The sequence below is a fragment of the Aphelocoma coerulescens genome, chromosome 2 (genome assembly GCF_041296385.1).
Source record: "Aphelocoma coerulescens isolate FSJ_1873_10779 chromosome 2, UR_Acoe_1.0, whole genome shotgun sequence".
Lineage (NCBI taxonomy): Eukaryota > Metazoa > Chordata > Aves > Passeriformes > Corvidae > Aphelocoma > Aphelocoma coerulescens.
Genome location: NC_091015.1, coordinates 14,280,077 through 14,300,779, shown reverse-complemented (window position 1 = coordinate 14,300,779; position 20,703 = coordinate 14,280,077). Strand labels below are relative to the sequence as shown.

General features: G+C 39.1%; 1 protein-coding gene across 1 annotated transcript in view; it reads right to left on the bottom strand.

Moving 5' to 3' along the window:
• Positions 1–20,703, bottom strand: part of NRP1 (neuropilin 1) — a 113,112-nt gene that overhangs the window by 38,654 nt on the left and 53,755 nt on the right. Inside the window, 2 exon segments of the mRNA XM_069006496.1 lie at positions 12,694–12,860; positions 15,539–15,694. Of these exon segments, the coding sequence (XP_068862597.1) occupies positions 12,694–12,860; positions 15,539–15,694 (323 nt within the window).

Here is a 20,703-nt window from a genome sequence, read left to right as displayed (position 1 = left end):
TGCTGCTTCCTGTCGCCATACATAACTAGTTTATAGTATGGGAGATCTTATCTTCAGAATGAAAATCTGCCTCGTTAAATAAAATACAGTCATTGAGGGAGCTGTAGCAAGGGAGCAGTTTTGCCAGCTTTTAACACTCCTAGTGTAGGCCTGCTCAACAGCCTGAGAAAATAAAGTACTGAGTGGTGGAGTTTGATTAACAACAGGAAGCTTTTTGTTGTGGGCATCTCTTGTGGCTTGAAAAGCTGTACAATCCATCACTTGACACAACATACCAAAGTAAATATTTTTAGAGAACCGTGTCATTTCCCTAGATAGCATACAGTGTTCTGAGTCAGATTAACTGTTGTGATGCTTCACTGTTCAGTCAAATATTTAATTAAGCAAGAGTTGATCTATTTTCTTAATGCTGCTGTTGATTTGGCCAATCATTCTTTCTCATGAGGTATATACAACTATGACTTAATTCCTTTATTTCTTGGATTATAATGCTAAGTAAAAATGGGACAGGTTCCAGTAGAAATTCTGAAAATAGTCTAATTAATTTGGTTGGAAAATTACTTCCAAAAGTTTTTATTCTTGAAATGAGTAGTCATTACAAAAGCACAACTCCTTGATTAATGACAGGTTGTAAATATTCATCCTGGATTTAAGTAAAAATAGTTAAGCCTGTGAGCTACCTCAAATCTTTGTGTGAAACCCTCAGTGATACTTGTGGCATCTCCATAAAGAAAGTGGGGAGAAAATACTGCTCCTATTAAGATCTCTCCTGAGTCACTGAGGTCTTCCTCATCGACCTTGACAACAACCTTCTGAAAGCCCCAAAATGGTTTATTAGCTAGTCACATGCTCACCTTGTAGTCTCTGCCTAACAACTGTCCCCAGTCAGCATGTTTTACAGAACTGATGCTTATGTGATTTGGTAAAAATGGGGAAGTATGAAAGAAGAGATGAGCAAACATTCAAGCCAAAGAAATAGGAATTCTTGGCAGCAAAATGGAAATGAACCTTTCTTTAGGAGTTGAAATATATATTCCTCACAATCTTCACCTTCTGCTAAAATCCCTTTCTGCAGAAGAAAAAACCGTAAGATTCCCCCAACTGAAAACAAAGAATAGAGTAAAAGATGCTATTGAGCTACTGAAGCTGGGCTAACAGTATTGAGTACAGTAACTTTTCTCAGAAGAAGATATGCCAGTTTCTATGAGAGAAAATTTAGGATAATGGTGAAAAAGTATGATTGATAAACATAAGAGAACCCCAGTCATCATTATGAGGTTGGTTGAAAAAGGAAAAGATGCAGAAAGCATAAGAAAAATGAAATCCAGAAACATAAAGGAAAAAAGAAAAGACAAGAAAAGAAAAAAAAAAAAAAGCTTCTGTGTCTCTGACAGAGAAAAGATAATGCTTGTGTGGGCTGTGTTGCATCTGGATTCATGGCACATTCTCCCACTCTTATGTTAATTTTTTTTTGCATAAATCAGAAGCAACTAATTAAAAAAGAAATATTTAATTCTGACATGTTCTTTGAACTGGTGTTCCATCTGGTTCTGTTTGAATAGTAAAATCTGCTGTAGTCATAAAAATTGGCAAGCAGCACTCTGGTAAAGAGAAACAAAAGAGACTCAGTACAGCAGGTTAATACACTAGCATTTTAACTGGAGACATTTCCAGAATTCAGCAAACCAAATCACTCCAGTATGGAAACTATAAAGATCAAATGTGGAAGAGAAATGCTGCGAGGGGGCCGGGAGCAGCACTGCCACCAACACATGAGCTCTGTGTGACACTCGGAGCGTGAGCCTTTGCAGGAGCCTGGTTCACAGGCAAGGGCAGTGCCCTGCTCCCCGAGACGGGCTCGCTGTGTGGGTGAAATGCATCCAGGGCGCATGCAGGGATAGGGGACGATCCCTCTGCTATTCATTTGTAAGCTCCATCTTATGCATTCATGTGGGGCTTTGATGCAATGACATCGTTATTCAGAAGACTCAGAAAATACCTTTTTCCCCAATTTATTTTTCTTGAACACTATTTAAAACCTGAACACCAAGATACAATAAACTCTGATAACAAAGGGAGGAAAATGTAATCGTATTGGGTTTTCTATAGACGCTGGGATCTAAGCAATCAGCATCTTATGCCATTCAAATCCTCTCTGTAGCAATAGAGAGAAAGGCTGATTAACTCCCAGTGCTTTAGAAAAAGATTGTTTTACATCTTGCAGGAACATATCTTGCTGTGAAATATTACTTCTTTAAAATGAAAACCTTTGCTTTGGCACTACATTAACTTGCAAATGGATAACCTAAGACATGTACAATGACTGGGTCAAAAAAAAAGGAGGAATGTGAATGGCCCCTTTCTCCAGCTAAGATACTTAGGAACCCTTGCTGAGCAATAAATGACTCAGGAACGTAATACTTTTAATTAACGTTTTCTGAATACTTATTTGTAATTTACATTTAATTTTAAACCTGAGCTTAATCCTCTGATCTGGAATGAAGACAACTATTTAGTGCAGTTTGAATGTGACCTTCGCCGGTTTGTGTTAGAAACTATAGAAAAGGGAAACTCTATAGCATTACTTGCAGAACCACTCTTTTCTGAGAGAAGGACATAATTGTAGGACTTTCTTTCCCCTAAATGTACTGAGCAACTAATGCACAAATGGGAAACAAGTAATCCAAAGCTTCTCTCCCGGACTTCTTCACATGCGAATAACCAGGCTTTGGGTGGAACAAACTGAATTTTGCCCATTAATTAATGCTTTCATAGCATTTTTTTTTCCAGCTGCTCTCCAGTCAAAATCACAGAGTACAGGCAGAAGGGCTTGATTTATGATTTTGGTATTTTGAATATAAGTACAATACTACATGTTTAAACACACAGCAGTAACTTCTCCTTTCTGTTTCACTGCATACCTATGCTAATGGTAGGAAGCTGCTAAGCAAGGGATGATAAACTGTGCAAAATTAAACCTCTCCTGTCTCAGATAGCACACCTTGGTGGTGTAGATAGATCTGACTGTGCAATCACTGTGTTCAGCATCAGCTCCACTGAAATAACTGGAATTTACTACACTCAGATATTTTTGAGAGTTGAAGCTTCGGGTTTCCTATAAAAAAATCACAGTGAAATGAGGAAAAAGTGCCAGTGTCTGTGATACAATACTTTTTAAGCCTAATTTCACTGGAATAAGCATATAACCTGTGTCACATAGAAATACATGTATTTTCTTTTGATCAGCTTTCTCATCTTGGAAAATTGGCACAGTCTCTTTAAATCCATCATTCATCCACAGGAGCCTGCATTCATTTATTCTCTGTTAAATGGAACTGTCAGTTTTGTTGCAACAAAATTCGATTTTCTATTTCATACACATTGTATATGATGATTTTAATTTACTGCTGGGTCACCAAGCAAGTCACTGCTTTTTTAAAATATGAGCTTCTGCTACCTTCTAGAAAAATGTCAGGTAGCTACAGTTAGACAGTGTGGTGAGGGTCCTGTAAATGTATGGTGAAAAATGAGAGACTGACTGTACATGCAAAGATTATTTCACTTTTTCTGGTATACCCCTCACAGCTGTGAGGAAATGCACACATGTAGATGAAATACTTCTGAGGGTGTGATTTGGAAGACCTGCTGCTGAGAGTGGTGCTCTTGTCCTGTGCTGGAGGAGGAAAGGGGACAGCAGAAGGGATGGCACAGGCATCCACCAAGACAACTTTACCCAAGTGCTAAAGCAAACCAGGGAGACCGGCTGCCCCCAGCTCTGCCCTTCCCTCAGCAAAGCATGCTCAAACTTCAGGCACGAGGATTTAATTTCCAGGGTTTCTTTGGCCAGATAATGATGCCTGGCTTTTGTACCCCCACTCTTCCTATCTGAAAGTTACTCTATCTGCAGCTATGTAACAAGAAAAGCTATAGATTTTTAAGTGCTGTGGCTTTTTAAAATAAACACAGGATGTATTTTCTTAGTAAAGCATATCAGGAAAGGGGGGAGACCCTCCTAAGGACTGCTAATTTTTAAGGCCTGATGAGAACATTAAAAAATGTTTTTTAACATTTCTGTGTTAACAGAATTTATATTCTTTGCTGTGTTAACCCTTCAGTCCATAGCCTGAAGTTAATAGTACTTGCATTGGAAGAATCCGCTCCGGTGTCTCTAACAGCTGAAAGACACTTTAATCTTTAGTACAATAATCTATAACCTAAATACAACCAGTTAAAATATACCCTGGTTTTATATGTAATAGGACAGATTGATCCTTTCATCATCTTCAAGAGGATCAACACCAAAAATGAGTTTGGCCTGAAGTGTTCAACACAGAATGGTGCAATGAAGAGGAAGACCAGACTACACAGGTACAGCTGGTCAGTGAAGTTATGTGTAAACAGTACTTCTCTGATGAGAAGCCAGTTGTTCCTGAAAATAGAGGAACTGAATCTCAGCTTAATGTTTGGACAAATGTATTTTCTCTGCTAGCAGGTTTTGTTTACCAGTCAGCTTTGGAGGTTATTCTGATATCTTTTTGAAGACTTTTTTTAAACTCTAAAATGAAAATATCAGAAGTAAACACAAAGTGAAATGAACTGTTTCCTTTTTGAAATACAATTTTTTTTTTTTTTTTTGGAAGAAGTCAAATTGCTTTCTGAAGGGCAGGTATTTACCACTTGGAAGAAATCTCATTTATCCTCCCACTCTACCTATTTTGCTACTGCTGTGAAAATGTCACCTAATGGGCAGAACAGAATTGAACAGGGACAGAAAAGCAGGATGACACAAGGACAGGGGAGGTAAATAATGCCTCAGCAACAGAAAATCTGGAGCATGGATGCTGGGATGGAGAAGGGCCCATAGGACTCATGAACTCTACATCTTCATACTACTGTGCAGGTGTGGAAAGAGTGAATAAAAATGCATAATAGTCTCTGCAAAGCACTCAGCAGCACACCTCTCATCTCGAGCCCAGGGTAGGCCCTGTGAGAACAGAGACCTTTAGCTCAATAATAACTCTGCTTATTATAACACACCTCAGCTGTGCGTTCCTACCCAAGGCTCCGTTTCTAGGCACTGCCCTTAGACACTTCACTTCTAGCCTTGAGCTTTACCTCACCCTCAGTCTGACACCTGCCTAGTCTCGTAGATTAATTTATTTCTGCCAGACTCAGACAAAACTCCCTCTGAGATACCTTCCTTCACATCTGCACAAGGTCCTGGCTGTGGTGGAGCAGATGTATTGCTTGGTACAGGGTGGGCAAGGCTGCCTCAGCCCCCACAGGGTCTGCAAACCATATGGGAGGGAGCTCCCCTACTCAGCAGAATAGCACAAACAACTGATTTCTTGGCATGATGGCAGCTTAAACCCCAGCAAACTGTAACAAATGTTCTGAGTCAAGCCAAACATGTGAACCTGGTGAATGGAAAAAATAAAAAGAAAAACAAAAGAGAGAGAAGATCCACTTTGTACCGAGTTTCGTAAGTGGCTTTAATTTCTGTGAAATAAAGAAGAAGAACAAGATGCGATTAAAAAAAAAAAACCAAAACAAAACAACAAAACAAGCCTGTGGTGGTTAGTTCAAAACTAGTTTTATTTTTGATTCAAAAATTTTAATTTCTTTGCCTCCTGGAACCAACTAGTGAAAGTGAGATAAATTTACAAAATTATTTTAGTAGTTGCTGAATCAGTGCTTTTGGTGGACACATTTTTAATTCGCTATCTCAGCTCTAAAGGGCCATCTGTCTTTGCAGCCATTGAGGGGACGTAGGGCTGGACTGGGAAGTGGATGCATAGGTAATTACAGAGCTACATAGAAACTACTCAGATCTCTGCATAATGGATCCCCTGAAAAAACTGAAACTATTATAATGATTAGGCTGGTAGTGGAGGCTCAGAGGGGCTCTGCTTCTGCTGCTCCTCCATATGCTGCACACAGGATTGCTTGAAGCCACACAGGACTCCCCTCTGTATTAGGGCTGATGCTGAAACATGTCAGAGGGAGGTAGAGAGGATTTTCTTCTAAACTGCATTTTGCACCTGCACTTCTGGAGCAATAAGGCTGCCAATGGTTTTGCACAGTTCTCTGAGCATCTCTTCAGCCTCCCCAGAGTGATAAATCTATGGCTGGGAACTTTCTGGTACTAAAATAGCTCTTAAAGCACTTTGAATAATCAAAAAACCTTCATACTTTGTAGGGCCTTTTTATTTCTCCCTCTCCCTCTAGTCTAATTTCAGTACTTGCCTTTGTGAAACTCTACCATTTATTCCCATGTCACAGTAAATAAAGGTATGAATGTATCCTGCTGGGTCAATTAACCCCGGTTCTGCGCTGTGTCACAGTCTGTGCTGGCTGTGATTTCCAGAAAGGAATATTCTTTTGTCATTCTTTGCCCATGTGCAAAGCATGTTAAGACCGCTAAGGTAACTGTAACACTTTTCCACACAAAGCTAACTCTGCTTTTTGTGATTTCTGGAGTGCAGCTATGAACTGTAAAATGACATGAACCAAACACATGACTTGTAATCTAAAGTGCTAGAGAAGACAAAGGACGGACAGTTTTTGTGCTTTCATGTTAGTGTGCTCCCTAATGATGGGCAAGCCCCACCACAAAGCCTTGAACTCCAGCTCTCAGGCAGTCCTTCAAAGGCCAGGAGAACTGGGAGGCTGAGATTTTCCCAGTTTTCATGTTATTCTATGCAGTAATATGCTGTACTTCACTTCTGTATCAAACTCCAAAAGAAACAGAAATAATAATAAAAATAACAGTCATTGTTGACTAGCACTTCCTTGAGTTTTCATGTGAAATATTCAGATAAGCTTGCTGGGTAAAGTCAGCCTAAAGAGCTGCCTGATGTAAGAACAAACCTGTTAATGAAACAAATGTTCTGTGCAGCAGCAGATATAAATACTGACTATGTTTTTAAGTGAATACCTGATAAGGAAATCATCTATGACACAGATGAAAGGTCAAGACACCAAATGATGAACTGCAATTATTTTCAGAAGTGATATGTGAATAAATCAGTATTAATCTATATACCAGTTCACATCAGTGATGTACGCTCCTGGGTTTTGCTTACAAAGGAGCAAATAATGAAGAATGTAGTTTAAAAAGTAAAGGAATGAAGACAAATGTGGAAGGCAAATTCCATCTCAGAGTTCCCTCTCAATTCTGGTGAAGTAGTGTATAGAGAGAAATGCTTTAAATCAATGGGAGTATATTTTCCTTGCACAGCAGAGTTAGTGTTAAATAAACAACTGATATTTCAATCAGTGAAGTCGAGGGGGATCTCCCAGGTTGTTTTTTGAGGAGACCTATTGTTACCTCTCTGGCCTTTCTCCAGACTCCTGAATGCTGCAAGATGCAGAGGGAGAATTTTGCACCAGATCAGCTGACATTCCTAGGGCTGACTGGTCTAGAGGTCTTGAATTACTGCAGGGGCTGTAGGTGCCAAAGGGATGGGCAGGCAATGAGATGGAGACTGGCAGGCAGAGGCCAGAGGGAGCAGGCCAAGCCTGTGCTCCCTGCGCCAACCCTTGAGCCTGGAGGGTTACACATGCTATCAGGTCTGTGTCCTGCTGAAAAACCCAGCAGTATAAATTGGGGCTGGATCAGCCATTTGTGTCATATTAACCAGAATATGTGTATGGCCCTATGACAGCTGCAGAATGACAGATAATGCTCAATCCAGAGCATAATGTCTACTTATGTTAACCCCCTGTTAACCTTTTTGAACAAATTTGAACTGGCAGAGTGTATTTATACCAGAGTAGTGCTTTTTGGTTTATGGCTGCGAAGTTTTGATCTGATACTAGGATTCTTAAAGCTGGATTTATGGTTTTGTCCTACCTCACATATAATAAGAACTGAACATCTTGTGTTATTAACAAACACACTTTGGTCTCTGGGCAAGCTGGAGGTCTCACTCGCTGTTACAGGATGAGAGAAAAAATGTGCCACCCAGAAACTGCCATCCAGCTTGGTGGGAGTGGAAAGATTTGTGTTAGAAGAAACATTTTGATAGAAAACATACAGATCCTGCAGTAAAAGTACCCAGAAGGTGTTGCTCCATGTGCCTTTGAAAACCTAGCCCATGATGAGGATTGATGGCAGCAGAGGGTCCCAGTGACCCTGGTAATAAGCAATCAGCTTCCCCTCAAAACCACACACGTGGGCTTCAAGTGTCTTTAGCTGATGACACCTCTCCCTGTGGGTGCTCCTCTGGAGCTCCCCCTGCTCCTGCCCTGCCCTGGGGCTGCGGGACACAACTCATCGGGGCATCCCTGAGGCACAAGGTCTTGCCGTGCACAGTGGCCCGTGGCTCCTTCTCAAAGGACTGAGAAATAAGATGCAAAAAGTTCCCTAAGCATAAAGATTTTGCATGTTATTTTTTCAGATGAGTGTAAACGTAACTGCTTTCTTAAATGCGAACATTAAATCTACTCTGTAAAAACACAATTACTGCTGCCATGGCAGGCATCAGTTGTCTCGTTTGAAGGAATGCCTTGAAAATGCAATCATAAAATCCTTGCACATTATGGATTTCATTAACATTGTACTCCCCTAGGATTCCCAATTGCACAATAACAGAAGTTCTTTAAATTTTAAATACCACAGACAGGAACAATTTCACCAAAACCAGATGTGAAACCCTTGCATGGGCCTTCTTACTGGTTCTAAGTACTGAAACTGGCTGGTAATTGATACCTATTAACATGTTTGTTGTTCAGATTACAGAAATGGAAACACTATACTATTTTTCCTGTGAAAGGATACATTAATGAGAGACAATGACTTACATTGCAATGGCAGTTCCCTGCTATTGATTAAATTAAAGGGCTGGTTTTATTTTTTATTTTAAATAACGCTCTTTCAAACTGAAGGGCAGTCAAGTGTGTGAAACATAAGTGCAATAAACAAGTAGGCTGAGCTTAAGGTTGAGATGCTAATAACATCCCATATAACAATAAACTACCTTCATGCATATTTTTGGCAGCCCTTGTTCCCTCATGCATATCCTTATTCCATTCGTATTGGAAAATTCACAGACTTATTATTGTGTTTTTAAAGAAGAAATTCAATCTAGAGTGACTCTGTTTCTGATTAAGGAATCACGCCAAATCTCAGGTTAGTTGAGCAATTTTCTGTGTTTGAGAGTAAAAATAAAATGGAGAAAGTACTGTGCAGACTTACAGTGTGACTGTACTATGGTTATTTTGAATCTAAGCTTTGACATTTATTTTTAAACAACTAAGGAAAGGAAGAGAAAGGCAACTTTCACTTAACAGAGCCTGGTAAGCAGGTGTCACTCAGATGGACTCAGGAGCTCATACCTGTCAGCCACAAAGGAGCAGTCCAGTTTTTCCACGAAAGAATGGGTTTCAGGTCTACAGATGGAACTCATGCAAATCCATTACTAATAACAAGCCAACACTATTTTCCTAATTATTTTGTTGAAATGGTCCAAAAGACTTCAACAGCTCAAAGGGGACAATAATATCTCAAGCCCTCTAGACGTCCTCTATAGATACCTATTTCCTTTGGCTGATACTCAATGAGGTTTTCTGTTTCTTTTGTCTTAACAAAAACATTAACCTTGGAGGGACTGGTAAAAGGAAGGGAAAGGAGAACTGTAATATTTCCCCCATACAAAAAACCCCTGACACACTGAGGAAATTAGTATTTGGAGCTGAATTTTCAAGCTGTTCTGCCCGTGTATGACTGTACAGGGCTCATACATATGCCTTAGTTGCATATGTACATTAGCAGCTCAAAGGCAGACATCATTATTTAACCAGCTGCAGTGTTTGTGCAGGTATGGAAACCTGCAATTATGAAAAAATTAATGATTAACTGATATACACAAAAGTTCTGTCTCTCACACAATGGCATATCGGCAGAAATTTTCACTTTGAAAGTTCTAAGTTCAGCATTGCTGTATCCTACAGCTTTGTTTCTTGCTGTTGAATATCTTCTAGAGTCCTTGCACTGTGCAGCAAAAATCCATTTATGCTGCACTGCACAAAAGCAAATACTTCACATAAATGACTAGTTTACAATAGCATGCACAACAAAGCAGAACAAAGTGACCTCAGTCCTTCACATACAAGTGCCTTCCTCCTTTTTATAAAATATTACAATTTTTTTCTATGGGTAATTTCAGAGTATTTTATCAGTTATGTGTCCTTGGTTGTTTGTCTGTAAGCTCTTATGGAGATGAACATCTGTTCCCAGGGTTATTTGTACAGAGGAAACATGGAACTTCAATATTTTATCCAGACACAAATTCACAACATGCACTTACTGCCAGTGGCATCAAGACTTCATAGAAGATGGAGATTCATATGCACAAGGACCCTCTTACTGGGGTTTCTGATGGTCTGAAGCCCTTAGCACCCATCTCAAGATTGTCGATTAACAGGAAAGCATTTAGAACACAGTTGGAAGTTTGAATTATCAACATCAGTATAGAATTAAAACACAATAAAATAAGCATAAAATTGTCAGAGCCAAGGATGAGTTAAAATGTACCTTGTGAAAGGGGATGATATACTCAATCTCTGAACTAGCTCAGTTCCTTCTGCTGCATACGTTGAGTGATAGAAACTACGTAGCAGCTGTGTAAAGCATCTCTACTCAATGTAATGAATCTTCAAGCAAGACTTTGTAGGCTTAGTCCTGCCAACAAGACATAGCTACAGCCTGATTGCTCTGTGATGAAGTCTGCCTTGGGGATACTGGTCTCTCCCCACGGGCCCTGGGCAGCAAAGGAGGTGCCCAAGGGCTAGACTGCTCAGGGAAATGGTTTATTCCAGACCAGGAGGTGGGTGAAGCAGATGAGAGCTGTGGCATGAGCAGCGAAGCATGCAAATAACCACCAGCTTCTGGGCTGATGTGGTAGCTGGAGGCAGATAAAAGCTGCTAAAAATTATGCTCAGTGGTTGTTTCAGCCCCTGAGTGCCCTGGTTTATGGCAGGAGGCAAAGGAGGTTGATAAATTCATGTGCAGGGGGCCTGAGGTACCCTGAGCTGTTTTAAGTATAAAACCTGGAGTAGCTTGAATTCTGTTATGTGTCTGTTATTAAAGAAGTTTATGGTAAAAAGAAGTCCTTTGAAACTTTTTCTCAGAAAGATCTAGTTCTAAATGAAAGGATTAAGATATATATATAGGTAATATATGGGTACGTAGTTATCATAACTTAATAAAGTTAATAAGCACCCAGAACACATGAATGAGATTTGACTAACTCTCTTGTTTTGATTATCTGGTCATAAATGTGCAAGTGACAGCAGAAAAGAAGGAAACAAAGCAAAAGTGGCTGCCCTCTGACCAGATGAAACACATGGAATTTGATTCTGGTGCATTCCATCCTTTTTCCATGTGTGTTTCATGGATTGCAAGTGGCAATGGTTAATAACAAACCTTGCACTTAGATAAGGTTGAGGAGATTTTAATGTTCCTAAGTAAAGAAAAAGGATCAACAGATTTTTTTTTTGCCACTCTGAAGTCTGATTAGGTCCATTGTACGCAATTACCACGTTGCCAAGAGCTCAGGATGCAGAGGGGCCCCTAAGCAGGACACCTGAGAGTCCCGTTGTGTGCCAGGGATCAGAAATGAAAGATTTCCCCCTCTTTCTTCCCTTTACTAACTGCTACTCAACATGTTTTTGAGCTTTCTTGCAGACATCAAACCTCACAGGAAACACCAGTGTGAACATTTGTATGAAAGGCTAATAAGGCATTGTTTTTATATGTCAGTTAGTAATTTCCTATAGAAAATAACAGAAGTAGGAGGAATGTTTCAAATCTCTGAACAAGTTTTCAATATTAGTAGTATAGATAGAATATGCTTAAGCATTTCTCCTAGCTTTTGCCAACAGAAATAGAATCTAAGTTTCAGCTAAGTAGTGTAAGTCAACCTACAACTGAAGCAAATCAGTGTTTTTTTCATATAATGATATTAATACTTGCCTGCTAGGATAGTTTTTTTGTATCCAGTAATTGATATGAATAATCTTAGCTTGTTCAGGAGTTATGCACCATTCAGCTACAGACCTGATAATATATAACAAACAACAAGCCCAAAGAGACTGACTGAACTCAACTCTTCATGGCAACAAATGTTTGTAGGATTTCTCCTGCATTAACAGAGCAAAGCCAAGGCAGCCCATCTTGCTAATGAATGTTGTGTTTAAGGATGTGGAAGAATAGCCACCAGAGACCACTGAACTCATTCTGTGAGTAACACATTCTGGGAGGGACATAGGTCTTCTGAGGTGAAATCTGAGTGCATGAAAGCACCACATTGTATTAATGCTTAACTGTAATCAGCTAGAGACATAGCACATGCTCAGTTTACTGGGACATACCACTTTAAGTACATGTTAAACTAATATTGACTTTTCCACTAAACCAAAATCTCTGTTATTTGTGCTCAGAAGACTGCAAAAACAATAGATGTGGGAAGGAGAAGAATTAATCTTCCTGACCTTTTCTTTTCCTATACCTTTGGGAGTAAGTCTTTTTTTGTCTGTCTAATAGGGAATATGAGCTATTCACTTGCAATGATTCTTAAATTATGTAGAGGTACTTTACTGTGTTATTTTTTTTCTTTCTTTTGCATTCTCCACGTTCAATAAACTCCACAGAGTATTATTAATAACATCTTTAAAATGTTATCTTTTTACCTGTATCCATTCTCTGATAGAATCTTCCCCTGGGGTCCATCCATTCTCAGGGTAATTTAGCCGGGACCTTTCTGAAGACCAGATAGCGCTGTACTGGGAGGAGACAGTGATTTGATCAGAGTGAATTTCTCCTGACTCCATACCTAGTGGTTCCATGCACTGGAAATCTGAAGAAAAATAAATTACCATCATTATTATGGTCAGCTTTTTGATTTAGACTTTGAATAGTAAGAACATTTCCCTGCTTTGAATATGAATATCTAAAGAATTTATTTTTATGTGACTTTGAATATTTTAGCAACTTTAAGTGAGGTAGTGTTGGGCTTATGGTGTCATTCTTAATACCGTCATTCGAGTTGCCATGGCAATTCCTGCAATAATAATGCTATACAAATATTTTTAGTGCAATATTGTAGCCATTTCAGTATAGGACAATAGAAGTGCCTATCCTAGGCTAGCACAGACACTCCTGTGGATTCATAATATAGAACAATGTATATTCACCCCAAAATTATGCACAACCCAGAAAAGACAAATTAGAAGACTTTATGAAATAATTTGATTTTAAAACTATTTACTTCAGTACAAAAAAAATGAAATGCTTAGAAATGATTATTAAAATTTCAGCCATTCTCTTGGATTCTGGACACTGGAATGAAATAGATCAACAAAATTTGAATTCAGGCCAGAAGATTATTGACCTAAGGAAATTACCAGCTCTTCTGTAACATGGTGTATTGTAAATGAGTTGATCATCTCCATTCAATCTCTTTTTGTTGACACAAAAATTACCTAGATAATTTAGAATCAATTGACTTCCTAATCACTATAGTGAGTTCAAAGGTTGATAGGGCAGATTGACTCAATTCTTCTCTCAGTCTTCAAAAATAAAGGCTCCAACCCTCACTAAGGCAAGAGAAGGCAATAGCTTCAGATACATCCTCACACCCAGGTGCTCCTGGGGCTTCATGTCAGAAGTTTACTAACCCCAGCACAAGGGCAGGAGAAAAAAATTCATGTGCCTATGCTTCTGTTCAAGGACTTCACACGATAGAAATATAATTCATTCCTTCATTAGAATTTAAGCTAAAATAATTGTGTGAAATGGAGTTGGATATATGCTGGATGTATGCTCCTTTTTATTGCACCTACTCTGGAGCTGATGCTTCCCTAACAGAGGGGTGGGTGCTGAGCTGAAGGCTTCAACATCCAGGAATTGGAAAAATGAGCTTTAAAAAAGTTTTGGTTTTTCAATGAAAGCTAAAGTAAAAAATCTTTGATAGGGATCAAAAAAATTTACATTCAGAAATGTTATCAGGGTATTTTATAGGAGTCGTAGTTGGGGCTACACATAACCGAACCATACCAACTGCATTTCCTGTGGAATAGGACCTTCTCCCCCAGTTCTGTGCTGCTTCAATGTGTTAGGTACATGGTGAAGTACTGAAGCTGAACTACATTAGGGTAAGACTCAAAGGAAAGGAACTTCTGCTTGAAATCTGAAGGAAAGCCATAAGTCACTACAAAGAATGCAAAACATGATAGGTGGGAGTAATATCAAAATACCTAAAAATTGTCTGGCTTGATCTAGACATGTTGGCTTTCCCTGTAGTCTACTGAGAGGGACAAGTACCTCCTGGGGACATCTCACATATCTGAGATAAATAGATTGGGCTGTCCTCTGGAGGTGACCAGACAACACAAAGAGCAAGGGTGGCTGAAGTTAAACGAGAGAATTTGCTTCTCAGTCTAAGTCTGCAGCATATAAAATGCTTCCTCTTATCATACAAAAAGGTCTTCATACACACTAACTTCTGTTGTCCTGTGTTTGAGAGCTGAAGGCATCTCAGCATAGCAGATATTATTAATTCTGACTTAGATGTGATGATGGTGCACCTACAGCCTAGGGAGGGTGACTGTGGAGGAGGTGGACATGGGGACACAAGTTGCCTGTGCTAATTATGAAGGGATAGGAGCAGCACCTACATAAGGAGAAACCAAACTAGCCGAAGGTACAATGCCTCCCATCCACAGAGGCTGTGTGTCCCCCATTCCCTTTTCCTGGCTATGGAAAAGCTGTCAAAAAGGCAGGGAGTGGAGGAGAGATGGGGAGTTCCAGTTAAATTTTCAATTCACTCATTTTTCTTTTGTCCCTTCTTTGATTAAACAAGTACATCAAATCTGCGTGAATCTGCTCGAAACTCAGTAAGACACAGAAAGGAGGGAGTTTGATTTAAAGTGTGTGTTTTATCACTGAGGAAAGCAATGAAATCTGCAAGGACATGGTAAAACATAGCCTGTTATTTTCCTGTCTCCCTCACTTCGTTTCATTCTCTGTCCAAAGGGTAAGCATGAAAATGAGTCAACTGAGAAAAAAATACGAGACAGAGAACAAAGCTTAGATAGCTTATGCAATGGTTTAACAAGAGCACATATATTAAGTGGTTCCTTTTATTCAAGAAATCGATCATCAGAGCTTATACCATGTAATAAAAGAAGGCTTTGGATAGTGCATTCATTGTTCATGTTTCATTGTTTTAATGCAAGTGTTCAATTGCTCTGCATTCCTGTATTTCCTTGGTCAGCATAGTTTTTCACAATAATTATCCCAACTTCCTGGCAACACAGTGGAATAAAACTGTAAGGAGAATTCTGCTTCTTGCACTGCTTTTCAAAGGGCAACTGTTCTTTAAAAAAAAATAGAAAAAAAGAAAAACAGAACCAATCCTTCTTCACCATCTTATTTATTTAAGGTTTCTTTGAAGCTTCAAGCAACACCTGGTGTGCAAGACAACATAACAGAGAGTATTTTCCAAGAAGCTCTGCGGGATAGATAAATACTGACCTTCTGAGACACTGCTCTGTGACACACTGTAGTTTGCTGAGAAGCCCTCTTTTGCTATCGCACTGTCAGTGTAAAATACCATTGAAAGAATCCCAGTTGAAGACCGGACACGTCCTGGGTTGTTTTGCCCACAATAACGCCCGATGTGTGGGCCAACTGCAAAGAGACAGGATACAATAGTAAACTACCAGTGCTCTAACAATAGATGCCACTACAATATCCTCCCAAAGACAGTCCCTCAGCAGGAAATGGTGAACCTCTGTAACAGTTCAAAATAACAATGCCATCAATAACTTAGTGATAAACAACAAATTGTTTGTCCTATCCTAGCAATCGTGCTTCTAAAATGCTCCAGATAGCACTCCATGAACCTCTGAAAATGTAAAGAACCAGGATTTCAAAGAGTGTCCTTCAAAGTGTGCAGAGAGGGCAGCGATGCACAAAATTACACATACAGTGCCACAAGTATTTTCCAAAGTGTGATTGAAGCACCAATTTATGACAAGAGCAACTGAATGGTCTGATTTTGCCAGCCCAGTACACAAGATGCTGTGAGGACTTCAAACAGTGCCTTCCAGGTTTTATGCTCTATACTGCAATGATCTGTTAATTTCATCTCAAACTCTGAAAAGCATTTTTGACTTATATTGAGACTATGACCAAATGACTCTTCATCCCCCTTTATTTAGGCTTGCAGACCGTCATAGTTCTTTTGCCCCTATGGTCATTATTAAAGAATATTGCAAAAGAATTTAGGAGTTAAATCTTAATCCTTTCAAAAGAGCAAGGATTTCTTAAGTATATCTCCATGCCACAGAATATGCACACATACCCAGATACATGATCTCTATTAATGTTAATACTGTATAAACCTGATTCTGATATTTTTCAGCATTTCCTGTGCAATGAGATAATCTTTTTCCTTAATTAAGCTACTCAATTCACAACCAACATATGTGGCCTTCTAGCACTTGAGCATTCCCTACAGATATGTCCCTAGGCTGTGGAATGGTGGTACATCTGTGCTTACAAACAATAAGAAAAGATAATGCTAAAACCCACCCATGGAGTCAATCAGGAAAATAATCATGAGGCATCATTCTAATGCTTACACCACTGGCTTTCCAGGCTTAAATTAACACCTTGTCATTTCTCTAGGAAGTCCATTACACTTTCAGTTTAAAATATAAAATGTTTAGATATCCTAATTATTCACAGTTCAAAGAAAATCTACAGCTAACATAATTTTCTAGTCATTTATTGGCATTTTACAACAAGTAAAACAGTTCCAGCTTGGAACAACTTTATTATGTAAGCTACACATTTCTGTAAGGCCCTAGAGTTGCCAGAAAGAGGGAGATCTGATGCTATAGCTCTTGCTGCCAGCATGTGCTTTTCTATCCATTCTGGCCACAGTTAGTCTTCAGTTGCCTTGGCAATCCCATGGCATTTAAAATACCTGCCAACTCAGACTTTTTGCGCTAAGGTTGTTCAATGCAGCATTGATAGAATGAAACATCCTATAGAGGATATGAGTTGTATTCCTCCTTATCCTAGAAAGCATTAAAGCTTCACGGTTTTATTTTTTGGAGAGAGGAATTTGTTTAGACTGATAGCACTAACGGATTTTTAAAAACACAAAATAATGCCCCCACATTCCAATTGCTGTAGGTTCTTGGTTTTGTATTTGTTTTTGCTTTCTTTTGCATTTTCTGTGTGCAAACAGCTCTGATCCTGCTCTTTCCCAGAATGGCTTTCAAGATTATAGCTGCTGATGGTGCTCTGAATTGCAAGAAAATAAGGAGGATAAGGCTACCATGTTATGGTACTCTGAGCTTCCCTCCTCCCATTTCCTGTAGGGAAGCCTCTTCGAGATGACAAACAGAAGAGAACTTTGTTTAAAGCAGACAGGCTTTAAGATTCCCCATGACTCACTGGTTTATAATTTTTAAGACATATTTAGTGATTATGCATTTGAGTCTTTAACAGATTGGCCCTGCTATCACAGCACTATTCCCTTTTCTAGCTATGTAGATGCAAGAGCCAAAAATGTGCAGAATATGACACAAAGAGGTATTGAATTTTTTTTGCACAACATGCAAACCGTAGCCTGCTGAGCTAATATGATATAGATCTGAGCACAACTGGATGAAATAGAGATTCTCCTTCTTCTATAAATAGCTAACACAAAGTTCCCCCTCTTCTATTTTTTAACATTTAAGTCTTGAAAACTTTTGAATGACAATAAATTATCAAATATTTCATGTGTCACTACGTCAAATATATGCTGTGCAGGAAACCCATCTGAGCAGTCATCCAGGGGGTGATACTGCTGTCTCTTTAGGCAGACTATGTCACTGGTTTTTTTCTACCATTTTCCTCAAAATTCCTTAGGAAATGAGATGGGATTTCATAACAGACTGCGTAGAGTTCCAAATGGGAATTTTAGGGCAGAAGGTGCTGAAAAGTCATTAGGCCTAGAAAGCTCTTTGCAGCCTCTAACTGTGAACCATCACATTGCTGCATCAGCATCCCCCAGGAAGGGCTATTCCAAACGTGAGTTACTTGGATATGTCCTCACTCGAGGATGCTTCTACACTACCTGCAGAACGAAGGCATTTCAGTGAGCCAGCTACCTCATCTGACTGCCCATGCTGTAGCAATTTCTGAGACCTTGGCTCCTCTTTCCACTGGTATAGTATTATACACTGGAAAACTGACTAACTCTCTGGTTAAAAGATGGACAGACAACTAAGAAGCCTATTTTGCATGCATTTCCCAAAATGCAGAATCTAATTCTATAGTTTAAATAAATCCTTGATTATTCTTAATAAATATTTTTGAAGGTTTCCAGATCTGAGTGCAGAATATACACAATGTGGCTGGTTGTTCAAGACTAAACAGAAACCTTATCCTTACTGATTCTTCTTTTCTTTACTATTGTTTGCCCTTCTGGACAAAGAATATTCATACAAGGAATTTTGAGACTTACTGAAATACACATTTGCCCATCTAGTTGAAATGTTAGCTTTTGAATTAGGGTTAAAAAAAAACCCATAAGCAAGGAAAAAAAAGGTATATCAGATTTCTAAAATATTACAGCAAATGTTATATTAACTAGCCATGTATTTAATTTTAAAGCTGTTTTTTATAAGTATGCAGGTATGTTGTGGACAATATTTTCACAGCACTATGATTTTTATTGACAAAATATTTTCACACAATTTAGGATGCTAAAGAGGAAACAACTGAAAAATTAATTCCATCCTCACAATCCAGTAGTCAGCTACACTGAGCTTGTGTACACTCTTATATCTTAATAGCTTCTCACAAGAGTGTAGAAAGCAACCACAACAGGGGAAACACACTTAGATTAATAGCAGCCTTCATTTGCACTGATGTTAATGACTGCAGTGAAGCATTCTGCTTTGCTCTGTAATTCAGTGGAAGCTCTTGTGGTATTGACTGAAGCAGCAATACTTCGGCTGTGGTTCTCAAACCATATGTAAACTTCTTTAAATTACATTTGAGCCCTAGTAGACAGCCTATAGAGCTTTAAAGAGACCTGCATGATGAATATGTGCAATTCATCACTAAAGCTACTCCTCATTTTGAGTGAGCTATTTTTCTTCTAAGTCATCAATGGAGTGTTCTCAGCAGAGGCTGGCTGAGACGTATCTGTGCCTTGGGCAAAGATATTTTTGGTGTCTAGTTTATTCATGCAAAATCATATATTTCTATTCTGAGACCTACTCACTCTCCTGCTCTAAATCCACGTGTTATCTCTTTGAGACCATGGTCCCTTTTCTGTACAATATTTGCAACATGCACCTGTAGTTCTTAAATATTCTTCAACAGGGTTGTTTTCATGAAACAAAATACCAGGTTTGAGGCATTCCTGAATGCCTACCATTCCCCTCTTGAAACAGCCAAACACTTATACCACTGTTTAACTTCAGTCCCATAAGTGTCCTTGGTGAATTCCTTTTGAAGTCAATCTAACTGTTCACGTGCTTCAAAGATAAGCACGTATTTTGTAAAATCAAGTCTCAAATACTCAGCACTTGCCAGCTTCAATCCACTAAAAGGACAACCAGGTAGGCTGAGGACTCCATGATTGTGACAGAGCATTTCAGGATTAAAGTCTTTTTGAATGACTGTTACAGTTGCTGTCAAATTCTCTAACAGAAAATTGTTTTCCATCAGTGAAATGGAAATTACATAGAAGTAAAATGTAAATGGAAGCTTACTGACTTTGACATATCCTTTTAAACATCATTGTGAAAATTTGTTTAAAAGAACATTTCTCTTCTTTACTTTTTGCTTTTTTGGGGGGAAGGAAGGAAAAAAAAAAAATCACAAATGTATAAACCAGCAAATTTATTTCCTGCTGATCTCTAGCGACTGTAGCTGATCAAACTCTAAAGTGAAAACATTTTCCACTTATGCTGGGTTTCATCTGCTCTAACTTAGGCATCTAAAGTTTACATCTGACTTAGGGATTCATAGCTCCCAGTACAGACAATGAGACAAGAAACTCCAGAGGTCCATTAACTGTGCCCCAAAGTAGATGCTGAGACAGGTCTGCGTGGGATGCTGTTCCCTGCTGAGAACAGAGGGACTGACTGTGCCTGGCTCAAACACTGATGCCTGCTTTCTAGGGATGCATGTTAGGGGGCTGTCCATCTAAATCTGCTCTGGTTGAGACCACAACTCTTTTCCAAAAACTGTTCCCTCTCTCCTATTAAGATACTGCCATCATCCCAGGAAACCACAGCTGTGTTGCTGTGGAGCACAGGATGTGAACTGAAGGATAGACATTTTTCCCACATATTTAAAAAATCCTTCTCTCATATTTCTATCAGTGCAGCACAACAGTAGCTTTAACACAAGTGGGCATGTGAGCAGCAATGCATTACAAGCAAAATAACTTCCTTTTCTATGGAAATATCACTAAACAGAGCAGGCCAGGAGACACCCTAGAGACACTGACCTGCAGCCAGTAGCCTGGGACCAGACCAACAGTATGGCACCCCTATGGGGCTCTTCCCTCTGAAACTGGCTGGCTGTGTCCAACATGCCTGTTGAGAATGATCCCTAGCTTTCACTGTCTTCCAAACACGCTTAGGAAATTGTTGGGAAAGTGCAAATTGGTGTGTGCTAAA